Consider the following 14419-nt stretch of genomic DNA (forward strand, 5'->3'; position numbering starts at 1 on the left):
TCGGATATTACTCCAACTAAGCAGTCTACGGCGTCGATTTTCGAATTTATCTCGAGGATCGCAGGGAACTCGTCGCGGAGTTTGCGGACGATCGGGTCGCGGGCCTGGAATCCGGAAACGTCGTTATTTCGAAATACGGACTCGACCGATGGATCGAGTAATCCCGGCGACAGGGGTAGGGGGTTAGTTACCCTTTGCTGGATCGCACGAGGAAACAGCTTTTTCGTCGTTCGTGTATCTCGTTAGCGTATGATTTACCGTCTCGACCCACGTTCGTTCTCCCGGCCAATCGATATCAACCACCGCGCGTCCTCGAAATTTACGCGATTCGTGTCGATTTTGTGTCCGCGCGCATCGATACGTCACGGGATCGGTCGTAAATCGACCCATTAGCTAATGTAAATTGTCGGCCGTTAAAGTGAACCGGCGATCAGTGAATAATGACCTGGTTTTCATTAGTCGGTGCACCGTTAACGGGCCCGTCGTCGTATCGTCTAATTAAATCGATGAACTCGGAGTGTGACGAATCTACGTGGCGTGGGGCAGGGTAAAAAAGGGATCGCGAATATCAACCCGGTCGCAAATATTCCTTCGAAGGGCCCAGGAAACCCGAAAGGCGACGTTCGCTCTTCGTCAGCTGCGTGTCTACGCGTTCTGTTTCGGAAACTCGCGAGGGAAATTGGTTTCGACGCTCCGTCGATGCAGAGAAGACGAATGGCTCGTTACGATAAACCCGAGTGCCCTACGTGACGTTGTTATTTTCAATTTCCATAGTGGTTGTTCGCGAGTAATTAAAATTTACCGAGTAGAACTAACGGAGCGACCAACGCGTAACCATCCAACCCATTTTTCACGCTGGCTGACGCGATCGCGCAAATAGCCTACGACGATACAGCGATACAGCGAATCCGACGATATCGAGCACCGGATCGCTCGTTGTTGGGCCCGATAACGTCCAACTACGCCGAGTTCGAGTCACCGCGAAATCAACGCCATCGATAAATCGAGCTGCGAAAAAATGCAACGAATCTGCTCGAAAGACTGCTCCGCCTCGATAAGTGGCAATCGGTGAAAATCCTTTCCTATTACGCGCTATATCGGAGGAAGAATTTCTCATAAATAGGTATAGGTGCAAGGACGAGGAAAAGGAATGGGGACGAAGGGGAGAGAACAACCCCGAGACGGAATATACGGTGCATGGAAGATAACGCAGAGTATACCGCAGTGCAATTCACGTTACCGGCGTAATTGCTTTTGCATCGATTGTCCTCACGAGGTCGGCCGTCTTCTCAGCGCCCCACATAAACGAACACCTAGCCTGCGCCAATCTCACGGATCGCACTTGCGATCGTCACCGATCGACGAGGAAAATTGCCGACTGTCGCACCCAGAAAAGATCTTCACCCTCCTATTCTAATAAAATTAATCGAATATTCGAGAATCGAAGGGAATTAAAATATTTCGATGAAATATCTCCTGCGCGCTATTCCACGAGCGATCGCGCGTCATCGTTGCCTACTACCCTACCGATCGCTACTCCCTCTCCTTTTGTTACGTTCTCCAATGCACCAGCGAGAGGAAGCCAAGGAGCAAAGAAGCCACTGCACCAGTATCACACGAGATCGAAGGACATGGTCCGCGAACCGCGAAGATACGCGCGATCGAGCGGTGTGGATCGGTAGTGCACGCGAGATCGGTTGCACGGAGCGGCGAGCGACCGCTACGCTAGGCGAAACGCACGGTGACGGACTGAGCCACCGATTCTCCCACACCCTTGACGCATTTCACCAAGCGGCAGCCGAGGGCGTCCGAGCGGCGCCGAGCATCGCCGATCTTATGGCTCGTTGCACCGAAAGCTCCGATTCCGGGCGTCTCTCTTGCTCCACTTGTCGCGTTACAGCCCGATATACTCCACGCCGCGGTTATTGCAGCTGATAAAAGTAATACGCTCGTGTGGCCAGTGCTACCCTGCGTCGCGCGGAATTGAAGCGGAGCGCGCGAAAAAACCGGATATCGGTCGCCACCATCTGTCTCACCCCTAGTGCTAGGTGTCCGCAAGCGTGACAGAGCGCTCGCTCTACGTCGTGGGTGAGAGGGGTCCGAGCTTTCTTATCGCGTCTTATCTCGTCGCGTGGTTTATAGGCGCCGCATCGATCGAGGATAATCGATGAAACGTTGGTCGAGATACGATAGCAAGGTTAGCGCGAGAGGTTTCCTTCCGAACTGGACGAACGGAAGAAATAGAGGTCTCGTTCCGATTACCTGTACACGCGCGCGCGGCACACGGGCGTAGCGAGCACGAGTATATACGAGTATAGGAGTATAGGAGAGAAGCTCGGAGGCTCGGGCTAAGCAGGCCTCTGTCTGCTCTTTCGAAATCGATTCCCCGGCGAATCGGAGTTTACGTATCGACCCAACCTTTCTCCTTCTACGGACTCGGCTATGCCGAAGAAAATGGGCTTTACGCATAATTTCTTCCAGTCTAGCGAGACCGCGTGGGTCAAGATTTGAGCGGTACGCTGCCAAGTGGTCGGGGCAAAGGCTCCATCGGAATATCTTTGAGCCAGCGTGCGAGACAAAGTCGCCGCGTGGGTTATTACGACCCACGTGAGAGAGTACCTTTCCATTCGTCTTATCGCCATTCCGGGTGGCGAAGTCAATTCCCGGCGTATCGAAACGGACGCGCCCCGTCGTCAACATGGGCAGCAGTTTTAATTGCACGAAACATCGTAACGCCATCAATGGATCGGGGGACTGGCGTATTCGCGACGCTTTATAATGCGAGCGCCGCGTGATTTATACGCTTTATGCGACTTTACGATTCATGGGCGGGACAATTTACGACGACTCGCAGACCTTTGCGGACCTTCTTATCGATAGCGAGCCCGCCATCGTTTATTGCGCCGTTCCCCGCGCCATTGGCAACCGATTATTTATTGCCAGGAAGCGTGAAAATCACCGGCGTGCCTGTCGACTAATGACTCTGTTCGATTAACGGAAACAGGCACGCGATTGCGTCGAAACGATTCCATTAAGAGTGCTCGTCGCAGCGAGTGATCGCCGTTTAAAGGCAAACGACGTGGAACTCGTATCTGACATAATTACGGAGGAACGCGTCGCGATTGCGGCGACTGCCGAACAGAGAAGAGATCGCTGGAATTTCGTCGGATTCTCTAATTGCGAGAGACGTCGTGATCCGCGTGATAAACGACCCTCGCTGCTCCTTCCGATGGAACACTAAACTCGTTTGCCTTTCCCAAGAAATTTATCCATCCACCGCGTGCATTATCGCGCGTATTTGTTCACCGCGAACAGTCCTTTAATGGCGCGTGCCACGCCTGTTTGCCAGTTCGCGATATTTGTTCGCTTAGCAAGCCTGCTAAACGATCCGGCTAACGGTTCGTCCTTCCATCCTCCGACCAATCGTTCTCGCTGATTGCCGAGACCACCGTTTCGCTCTTCCAATCGGCCGAATCGGAACAGGCGCAGCGAGCACAGTCCATTCGAATTTCTGCGACGGAAAACTCGCTAAAGATATGCAAATCGAGCCCGAAGGTTTTGCACAGGCTTACGGAAGCGCCGGGGAACGGACGAAATTGGAGAAAAAAGGGAGCGGCCGTCTGGGCCAGCGTAGTTGCCGCAATTAGGCGACAAGACCGAGTGTTGCTTAATTAACTTTGCTAATTTCTCGATCAACGCGATCCCGTCTTCGCGTTACTCGAGCCGAAAAATTATAATTTCCCTCGTCCGACGATTAGCTCGACGCTCGATTCGAATTACCCTACCTCGAAGTCGAAAGAAGGAAGCGTAGAATCCCAAGTTCTCGTGGATTCGAGGGGCACGAAGGACCTTGGAAAAGAGCAAAGTTACGAGACACGGAGAGCACGTGTGCCGAGACGCGCTTGTAAAAGCGGGTCGGCAATAAAGGGGGTATACGAGGCGTTAATAAAGAAATAAGATTGTCGTTAATTGCGAGGACGTCCGGGGTAGTTTGGCGCGTGCGTCGATATATCGTCGTCTGCGTGGCAAGATGCCTGCAAGGCTTTATTGCGTCGCGATGCCGTCCCGAAGAATTCGTCTCGAGGCTTTAACGCGCACTGGCTCGCCGGCTGGGATGAAATTCTCGAGACAGAAGGTAGGCCGGAAGTAAATATCCGGGAAAGAGAACCGGCCTGCCCGACGCGATGGAAAGTAACGATCTTTCTGTCGTGGAAAAACATCGGCCACCCAAAGCTCCGCGTTGCTCCTCCCATGAGCCGGAGGGAAAGCTCGTGCGCGATATCGGCTATCTCTGCTCGATGAAATCTGCCGGATTTTTATCGGCGATGGCACTACTGCGTAGCCGGCGACCTACGTCGCGGACAAGGGAACGCGTTGTTCTACGTGCCGGCTCCGGTTAGCTGGTCGATACCGTTTAGGTCACGTAAAAGTTGCAAATTGATTTGCGCGTCACGTGGAAAACCGAAACGTGGGATTGGAAGAATTGCCCGGAGCGGAATATCCCGAAGCGAAAGGCCGTTTCGTAGTTCGGGAGCTTGCAATCGACGCGAGAAAGGTGAATTACGTTTGCAGAGTTTGGACGACGACCGGTGAGAAGATCGGCGAGAAGATAGGGAAGCCGACCGCGCGGAATCGACCAACGAAACAATCGTCCGCAATAAGAGACGAGGGCAACGTGGAGATTTTCTGCCTACGGCGAGACAACGAGGGACACTTTCCTGTGGCAAGAGTTATCGATCAATGACCCCAATGGCGTTTCGCGAAAGCTATCAGCCCTGCCGGGACGATACCGGTACGATATAAGATTACACATTCGATAAGCTATTGTTCCTGGTCAAATCCTTGCCCCGTTCCGTGTTTCGTGGCCCAGCGATAACGGATACAAAGCATACCATAATCGTGCTGCTTAATTCAATCTGTCGTATCTGTAATAAGCCGTGTTCGGTTTATCTGCGATCACACGGGGCGCATAGTTGGCATACTGTAACTGCACCGGCAGCCACGCCGGACGAGAACACGAAAAACCTCGCGGAGTTCCTTCCTCCAGAGATCCAGCTACCGTACGTTACCTTCATACGCCGACCTAACCCCGTTGCCGATGAAATTTCGCCGTGGAACATTCTGCCACGGAAATTCCGGGGAGCGCGAGATAGAAGAAAGAGCGGCGAGAATGCACACGGTTGAAGAGGAACCGCTCGGAAAGTCGCTGAAACGTCGCCGGAAGTGGGTCAACCAAGTGGGTTTCCGATACATCAAAGAAAATCCCCGAGGATGAACCGGAAGGTTCCCGTCACGCGCTGTCGGCCGCGACAAAGTGTCCTCGTGGATAAGGTTTGGCGAAGTTCTCGGCATCGATTCCGCATCCGTGGCTTCCTACTGGTGTGCGAACTTTCGTGCACGTCGCGCGTAGAATACGCCAGAAGGAAAAGAGGAGTCGGAGATTTAGTCGGGAGTTAAAGCTCGCCGGAAACTGCGGACTTCCAAGTCGTTTGTTAGCGCCACAACGGTAAAGTGCATTTCGTAGTTTACCGCAAGTTTCGACTCGCTGCCTGTGGGCTAGGTCTGTCTGACGACTGGGCCCGGAATATTGCCTGGCGAATGAGATCCGCGACGAGCAGCCATCATCCTTCGAGGGATCGAGGAAAGGGAGATCAGCGAATCACGATTTTCACGCTTTTAACACCGAGACGACACGGCGATACTCCATTACCGGCAACCATCAACGCCGCTGCCTTCGATTTACGTAAAATCGATATCCTCGGAATGTTTATACGCGTCGTCCGAAAATGTGCTATCGACAGGTTCGGGATAAACGCTGGCAAACTCCAGTTGAACGACCTCCTGGCAAATCTATCTTCGACGCTCGTCGCGGATTCTCCGGATAGTTTCCGCAACCCCGTGTGCCCGTATCTTGCCAAATAATCCACGCGATTCGTCTCGACGACGAGAAGAACGAAATTTATTCACCCCGGTCGAAAGGCTTCGCGAAAAAGTCTCTCGGTGCTCGCGGTGCACGCTCTCACCTCGATTCGGATAACTCGAATTAGCACGTTCGCGATGAAATCGTCCGAAAGACGTGCTCGCGAATTCATTTCCGCCGGGTCTTTGATCGCGTTGTTACGCGGTCCCGTGCGATCTCCGGCAGATAGGGAATGGAATTAACGACGGCGTTACGTTTACCCTGCGTCGTCGACACCTCTGTCTCTACGGCCAGTGTTCTATTTCCATGGAAATTCCCTCGGCCCGGCTAACGTTCGGGACAGATCATCGCCGATAGGCACCTGCTATCCGCGCGAGCGAAAAGTCGTGAAAAGTCCGCCTTCCCGATAAAAACGAACGAACGGTTATCCGCGACTGAAAGTAGCTCTTGCTCGCGTAATCATGCAAATTCCTGGCGGGAGAAGATAACGGCCAGCTGGCAAGGTAATCCGAACTAGCCGCTCGAATGTCTACTTTCGCGGGCCAGACCGCACTTCCGCTTCTCTGCGACCTCTCGGAGAACAACGATCCTGCGGCAATCTCGCGCCATTCGCGGACGAGCTTTTCAGCATTCGCTTATCGCGCGACGACGCTTCTAATTGGATCGTTCGTACTTTTACAGAAGGGTTAAGCAACGCTGTTCCCCGGAGACGAAATATCGAAGAATCCAGGCGGTACAGGAACGCGGAGATTCGAAATTTTCGAACGAGATCTCGCAGGTTCCGTTTCGAGGGTGTTCGAAAGTCTGGCCAGTCGTTAGAACACCTAGTCTCGTGGTCGCTGGCTGAGTTTTAGCCATATTCCATCGGCTCGCCGTGTAGAGAAAGAGAGATCCCTTTCTTCGCCGGCAAAGTACGTACTTCAGGTTGCTTTGCCTCGGGTCTCGCGGTCTCACCTCCGCGAGTGCAGCTGGCTAAACGTTTGCTCTTGCTTTCTCGCTTTTTCGGTGTGGTAATGCACTATGTAATAACGGTTATTTATAGGCAGTAAATGCCGTGTGCCATTCTCCGCGCCTTCCTTCTCTCCCGTTCATCGTTTCCTTCCTGCGATCGCGACGGCCCGCGATAATTCCTCACCGCCTCGGTATTCGACCGACTTTTACTTCCCTTTTTCCTCCACGCGATCTCTACCCTCTTCTGCATTCGCACGAGCCCACGAGTAACGCTCGCGAGACACGGAGAACCCTAGCGACCCGCGGAAGTCGCAGTCGACTCGGGGTAGAAAGCGTCGAGGAAACAGGCAATCACCGATGGCGTTGAACCGACGACCGCGTTACAGCTTCCGAAGCTATCGATCCTCCCGAAAGTGGAACACGGTTTTAACGAGTCGAGATATTCGGCAAACTTATCCCCGCAGAGACGAGGAGACAATCAGAGGGGATCGCGTCCGAGTGACGCGTTAATTGCGCCTGGCGTGGGTATTCCTGGGTTCGCGAAATCGAGGTGGAGGACCTATCGACTGGTCGATCAGGGACAAGAGGAACGTGCAGACTGGTAGACGAAGGAACCGAAAGCCGCAGGCGTTTTTTTCCACGGCGAGAGGACTCGGTTGTCAGTCCGCGAGGGGTAATTCGCACTTGGCAGTTTCGCACCGCGCCACGAGCGTATAAAGCTGGAGCTCCTTTGAAATCTTTTCTTTCCCTTCTCTCGCTTCCCTCCTGCCTACCCTCCTGCCTTCTCGACGGCTGAGCAATCACGGCGGAAAGCACCGGCGTCCATCGACCGCAAGCGGGATAATTTTCCTCCAAATGTACCACAGTGTCAACAAATTTCCATACTTCGCACTCGGCGCGATGGTTTCGAACGTTTCCATTCGGTAAGCCGAAGTAGATAAGAGCGGGTTTTAATCGCACAGGCTCACCTTGTTTGCCAAGTCTAGCATGTTTCCAGTCCCCCCTGCGGCAGCTTCCACTAGTTTCTGCAGAGTGTGGGGTTCCGGTGAGAGATCGCGTGCTCCGCTATCGAATTCCCAGCGTTCATGCCGTCCAGATACGGTACCTGAGCACAAGCGAAATACTGCATCATCTGTGCTGAAATTTACCGCGGTCGACGTGGTCGAACAAAATCTAAATCAAATCTGCAAATGGGAAATTCCTTTTCGCCCGGAGCCAGCCCGCCGAACCGATTAGCCAAGCTCGTGGGTCCGTTCTGGCGTAGGGCCGACACGAAACGAAGAAAAAGTAGCTTACCAAGGCTGTTGTCGCTGCTGGTCGGCAGGTATTCCGGCGTGTGAGTGTGATGTGGACTAGATCTGTGCTTGCCAGACCTGAGGGCCTCGATCTCCGGCCGAAGAGCCAAGCGGCATCTCAGGAACTCTTGATAGGAAATGCGACCGTGCTCGTCCGCCCCTAATTCTCTCATTAACTCCTCCACCGAATTCTCCAGATTCAGTTCCCTGCATACCGTCAGCAGATCCTGACTGAAATTTAAAACAGAAGAATAGACTCGTTCCAGCCGTTCCGGACAATCGGAGAATTATGTGATCGTCGCGCTCGCGGAGTCCCTTTGCCATATCTCTCTACGCTCCCATGTACAAAATAAATCAGCGGCAACACTCGGTGTATCCCCGAACCTTCTAACGCGATTCAAATTTCTCTCGATACTCCCCCCTTTTGCCCGTGCAGTTTGTCATCCCGGGCTCTCATTAACGTCCAACGGTTGACCCGCTGGAACGGAGTCTGGGAGTCACCTGTTTTTCCAGGCGATCACATATCCGGCGAAACGCGACGTAACTACGATCCCCTGCCATGAATAATTTATTCCCTGAATAATTCATAGATCGAAGATAGCGCCGGCAGACCGCGATACTCGCCGGACGTTCGCGGGATTAAAAGAAGCGTGGCGAACAGCGACGCAGCAACGGCCGAGACGGCACGCTCCCGCTGCTAAGCGACTTAATTAAAATCGCCACGCTCATAAACCGTCTCGGCGTCGCGTCCGCGGTGCCCGGATGTCCCTGCACCGGCGGGGCCCTCTTAATTTTCCTCGACAGCGCGATGGAGTATCGGTGGGGCTCGATTAAAACGTCACCGCGCGAGAACGCTCGGAAATCACGCGGAAGACGGACACACGGCACCGGTCGATAGCGGGGAATTAAATAAAGATTCACCGACTGCACGGAGCCGACACGGACATTCGGAGAAAATCGTTAAAAGGGACTCTCTCCGTCTCTCTCTCTCTCCCTCTCTCGTTCTCTCTCTTTCTCTTCCTGTTTCCGTGAACGCTGACATCTTTTGTCGCGACGCGAGCGAAAAGGCGTGGTCCGGATACGATTAAACGCGGAACCGCAACGTGCAAGTGTTACGCGGTAATTTAATTTCGTTACACCAGCACGTTTCGAGGCGTGACGTTGGGCGAGTTTACCGTTGAAATACGTTCTTCGTAAGAGGCGAAACGCGATTTTCATCGACGGTGGCTGGTCAACCATTGGTCGAATCCGCTTTAAGAATAGCGGGCATTCCGCGACGGACGGAAAGAAGGGAATTCGAGATGGTCGAGGGACAAGGGGTGGCCAGGAGAACTTTCTCGGGGAAACTTTCCTCTCGTCCCGCCGTGAAACTTTTCGCTATTTTTCGGAGAAGCTACTACACGGGGACGTAGGAAACGCGGAGAGAAGTATGACGCCGATCGGATAACGCGAGTTCATCTAATTCCGCGTGCCCTCTATGTTTGCTCAGGCACGTGTGAAACGCGAACACGTGCATCGTGCAACGATGGCGAGGAGAAGGAATTGCATCGCTGTGCAAAATGCAGCAGCGTTATTATTTCCCTGACAGTTACACCTTGCACTTTCCTATTCAACGCAGGTAGGTGTACCAGGATTTTAATCAACTTTCATTCAACGAAAAGTTTCCAAGGGAAAAAGAACGAAGGAGGGAAAAAAAAAAAAAGATCCTGCAGGAGTTTCACACTCGATCGTATTCATGGCGGAGCGGGCAGGCTGGAGCCGGAGACGAGTGAAATTGCAATCAAAAGGATGACGAAACAAAAAAGGGAGAGACCGTCGACGCGGAGATCCGGTCGTGATTAACGGGACGCAATCAATGCGTGAGCATTACGTAATTCACGCGGAGCCAGGCCAACGTTTGAGTACCATTCAGTACCTTACAGCCTCTCCAAACCATTGAACCGATTTCCTCGAGGTCCTCGCGACGCTACTCCAGCCGGAGACACCGTGAAAAGAAGCGAGAGAGCGCGTACGCGCAAGTAGCACACTCGAGATCTTCCGAGCCAACGAGCATCCGCGTTATGCCTAGTAAGACGCTTCAAGACGTTCGCTCTTTGAGTTTCGCAGAAGCGGATTTGGGTTAACAGCGAGAACCTGTTACGTCTGGCTTAACAGCTTAACTTTTCCAACTGGAATACAATCGTAAAATCGTTCCAAGCGAAAGCGAACGACTCGGCCGCGGTGATTTGAAATCACGGAGAACCTATGATCCTTTTACCCGACCACTTACACCTCGTCCCGGTATCCCTGAATATTTTAAGCATCACCGTTCCCCGGTGATCGGTGGTTCGAAACTGTCGTTTAACTCGCCCACCGAATACCTCGTCGGCCAAATTAGTCGGCTCCATTCTCTCCTCCCGATGTCCAATTTCCCATCGTCTAGGACGCGCTTTCGGAAAAGATTAATCGATCCTCGGATAATCCGGAGACACCTCGCGCGATCGTTCCTCGGATGTTAGCCGTTCATGGCACAGAGGAGCTAATCGAAATTAGCGGATCGTGGCTTGGAACGAGTCGATAATCGACGTCGTCGGCTTCTAACGGCAGTCGCGATACCTCTTTGGTGCTCTTGTTTGTTTCGCAAGCGGTCGGGTGATCTCCAACCTCGTGCGGCGTTTTATCGCGAAAGGGGAGCAATCGGCGATATTGCGAGCCTCGCATCTTGGCTCGAGGTGAATGCAATTGCAAGCACGACTGATGGAAGCAGCGCCAGCTGCACCGGACTTCTCTCGGATCCTAAACTATCTCTGTATAAATACTTCCTTTCCTCGATGAAAGCCCTGTCAAACGAGCTACCCATGTTATCCTCGCGTACCTTCGACCAAAGAGAAGCAACTGTACTCGAACTCGAGGGGCAAACCGAGGTACGTACCACCTCGAGATCTTCCGCCTGAGCCTCCTGTGGGACAGCCTCTCCAAGGTTCTAGATTCCCAGGTCTTCAACGATTCCATCATCCCCGTGGTGGCGCGTGGGCCGATCCAGATCGATGACACGCGCAATCGGACACGGTTCGAAGGTCCGGTCGAAGCGATGCAACGAGTGCCACTGCAAGCGGGCCGTGCTGCAACGCGGTCCCACCGGCAAAGAGGAGGGAAAAAAGCCGGAGGAAGAGAGACACGATTGCTCGCGAGCGTGAAACGAACGCGACTTAATCCACCGCGATGCGTGTCACTCGATGTCCCGTGTGCGGTTTTACGGCTGACACGCGGCTTTATTTTAAACGCGCTCGCGTACCCCGCTTTACCTGCCTGCTCCCGTCTCGTCTTCGGCGGTTCGTTTCGCGAGACCCTGGTTAGCGGCGATCCAGAGATCCTAGACAGATACCTTAACGAAGCCGAAGACTTTACGGTTCGCTCCGAGAGCGTCGGTCTCGCGAAAAGGATCGCTCGCAGGTGGAAAATTGCACGAAGAGCGTACCGGCTGCATTGTGTTCAAAAGTGGAAACGCATCCAAACGACCCGCGTAATTCTCCGTTCGCACCATTGTGCATCTGGCACAGTGTCTCCTCCGGCCGAAGAAAGTGACCCGATTCGTAATCAGGAAACGCGGTTATTGCGAAACAATCGGACGCATAAAGAAGGAGAAAAGTGGATTCGCTTTTCAAACACGTCGCCTCGTTGCACAACGCCAAGGCCTCGTGACGGTGAACGAAAGTTACCTCGTAAGCTGATTTTCGCTGATAAAATCGTCCAGGTTGCGTCGCGCTGTCTTCGCTTGGCAAGCTTCGAAATTCAAGCAACTCTCGATCCTTATCCCACTGACTTATCGATTGCTCGATATTAATTTATCAATTACCCGCGAGAAGCATCTAGCAGTGCACCAGCTGCAACCGTTGCCGCGTATCTCGCGTGCACATCGGTATTTCGAATTAACCGGGATTATGCTACCGATCAAAGTTATATACCTCGTTAAAGGATGGTCCATTCGAGTACGTAGGTACTTCGGAGCACTCGTCAACCGGTTAAGTACCGCTCATCGAGGTTTATATGCAAAAGATGGCTGACCAACTAGGACACTTTTCGCGCAGGTTTAATACTTAAAGGTGTTTTACGAGAGCCAGAGTTCTCGAAACTGGCCTTACGCGACCAACTGTGCCACGGTCGAGTGTCTGACGCGAACGAGGTCCACCCGGTGGTCGGTCCGTGGTCACCGGTGGTCACTTTCTGCAAAATGCTTCCTACAGACCACCTGACCACAGTGCTGGCCTGTGTGGACGCTTCTGGGGAAGTTCCTTCTAGTTTCAACTGCTTCCATGCACAGTGCCCACTCGAGAGAGTTAGCCCTGGAGGATAATCTTCGAGGATGGAGATATTAGGGAGATTACAGAGCGACTTCCAGCAATGATCCGTAGCACTTAATCTCCTAAAACGCGTCGAAGAGTGCAAAGGCAAAGACGAAACGAGTGGAAGCAAGATAAGAGAAGGCGCGCATATGTAGAAATCTGAGAATGCTTCAAACGAGAGATGAAGTTACAGAGTTACTACACACGTGACTCGGTGCGCGCAACCTATCCGCGAAGACAGGTACCGCGTACCTCACGCGTGGTTGATAAACATCGATTCAAATTACTCGGAGTCATCGATTCTCGAGTCATTCGGGGTTAGGGTCATTCCGGGACCGGGCCTGCAGGGAAAAGTTTCCGTAAGCAAAAATCGACGGGGTAGTTTGGTCGGTTATGAAGTTCAGGGAATGACCAAAGGAAAACGAGTCTCCAGACACGGTGCGCGACGTGATTGGACGAAAATCCAATTTCCAGCTTCGTCCCAGAGCACGTGTGATCTCGTTAACAACTCGTCGACCCTGTTACCGACCTATGTCCGTCGAATCGGTATTTTTATTTTTCAGATCCAACGGCCATCAGAAGTCTGTTAATCAGACAGGAACCGACAGAAGAAAAAGAGAGCAGAGAGGTAGCAAAATTGAATCTCTCGAAATAGACTGACGACGTGGATTTCCTTATTTCATCAAGCAGAACGGGAAAACGTGGAACGGAAAAAAGGGAAGAACGAAGAGAGGCGACGGGGTAACCAACGTGTAGGCTGAGCGTAAAAAGGGATTGAAGAGCCGCGAACGGGAGAATGTTTTGCCTTTCCAGAGCGTTTCCACGGGTGAAATGATTTCCATAATGCGACGCACTCGCGATGAACAACGCACCCCTTCTCGCCGGGCAAAAGTGGACGTCTCGGCTGACGTTACACCGTTCACCGGCGCTATGCGCGACTCGTTACAAGCTCGCAGTTTCGCGAGACCCCTTCGTATCGGAAAGCTCTCCTCCGTCGGTGAATGCGATCGTGGGTTGGGGCGTACAAAAGCAACGCACAATGCAGCTACCGACCCAATAAGTGTCGCCTCATTGTTGAACCGCGCGAAACCGATGCCGAGTCCTCGCAGGAGAATCATTCTCCCGTGAAAGGGGGTTGAGAATGATCTCTTTAACGACTAAGCGCTTCGCGCAGCTCGCGCGACGTCGTGATCTCGTAAATATCGAATATAGAAATAGGTCGAAGCTGACTGGTAACGATGATCGAATCGTACTAAAATAATAAAAGTCTCGTTCGCAAGGCGAGGAACCGGGTGTATTTGAAAATAGTAAAAGAATCGGAGGGTAGAAAGGGGAGGACTCTCCTGGTCTAAGGTTCGGCTCCCGATGTACGGAGCATTCAATCAGCTGGATCAGAAGCGAGACAGAGGCTCATCCATATTCCGTATAAAGTTGGGCGAATGGAGTCGATTTTCAATGACCGGCCTCCCTTGACCTCTCGGCTCGCGGAGGCCGCAGCGAGGTCGAGGTTGCGCGACTGGGATGAGGAAAGGGGCGAGTCGGAGGCGCGGAAACGCCGAAAAACTGAACAAATAACGAGGAAAGGGTTGCTCCTACCGATGAAAAGCGACACGGGTATTTCATGTTAAGCGCGTTCCGCTCTATTTCGTTCGTACACGCCCTTGAAGCGGGCACGCCGTGCATAAAAGGGCTGGCGTCTCCTTCAGGCAATCCTCTCTTTTCAGATGCCTGGCTGTTCCCGCTGGATACGCCGGAATAGGTCCACCATTAAAAACAAAAAAGGCCCAAGGCAGAGGGAAACGGTGGGCGAGAGGTGGCGGAGCTTCCGCCGCGTGAAAGGGAGGAACAAGGAGAAACGAAACATTACCTAATGCCGTGTTTTCACTGCGAGAACACCGCGTTTCGAGCACCCCAACGCAGCCAGCGCAACT

At 52.8% G+C, this 14419-nt stretch overlaps 1 protein-coding gene across 3 annotated transcripts in view; it reads right to left on the reverse strand.

The window, feature by feature from the left end:
- Positions 1-14419, reverse strand: part of LOC108549321 (colorectal mutant cancer protein) — a 42732-nt gene that overhangs the window by 20875 nt on the left and 7438 nt on the right. For all 3 annotated transcript variants that reach the window (XM_017902652.1, XM_017902653.1, XM_017902654.1), the window contains exons 2-3: positions 8168-8397; positions 7840-7976 (exon numbers count right to left, since the gene is read on the reverse strand). In XM_017902652.1, coding sequence (XP_017758141.1) covers positions 7840-7976; positions 8168-8397 — 367 coding nt within the window. The remainder of the gene's footprint in view (positions 1-7839; positions 7977-8167; positions 8398-14419) is intronic.

Source organism: Eufriesea mexicana, unplaced genomic scaffold (genome assembly GCF_001483705.2).
Source record: "Eufriesea mexicana isolate 0111107269 unplaced genomic scaffold, ASM148370v2 scaffold1837, whole genome shotgun sequence".
In the NCBI taxonomy this organism is placed as follows: domain Eukaryota; kingdom Metazoa; phylum Arthropoda; class Insecta; order Hymenoptera; family Apidae; genus Eufriesea; species Eufriesea mexicana.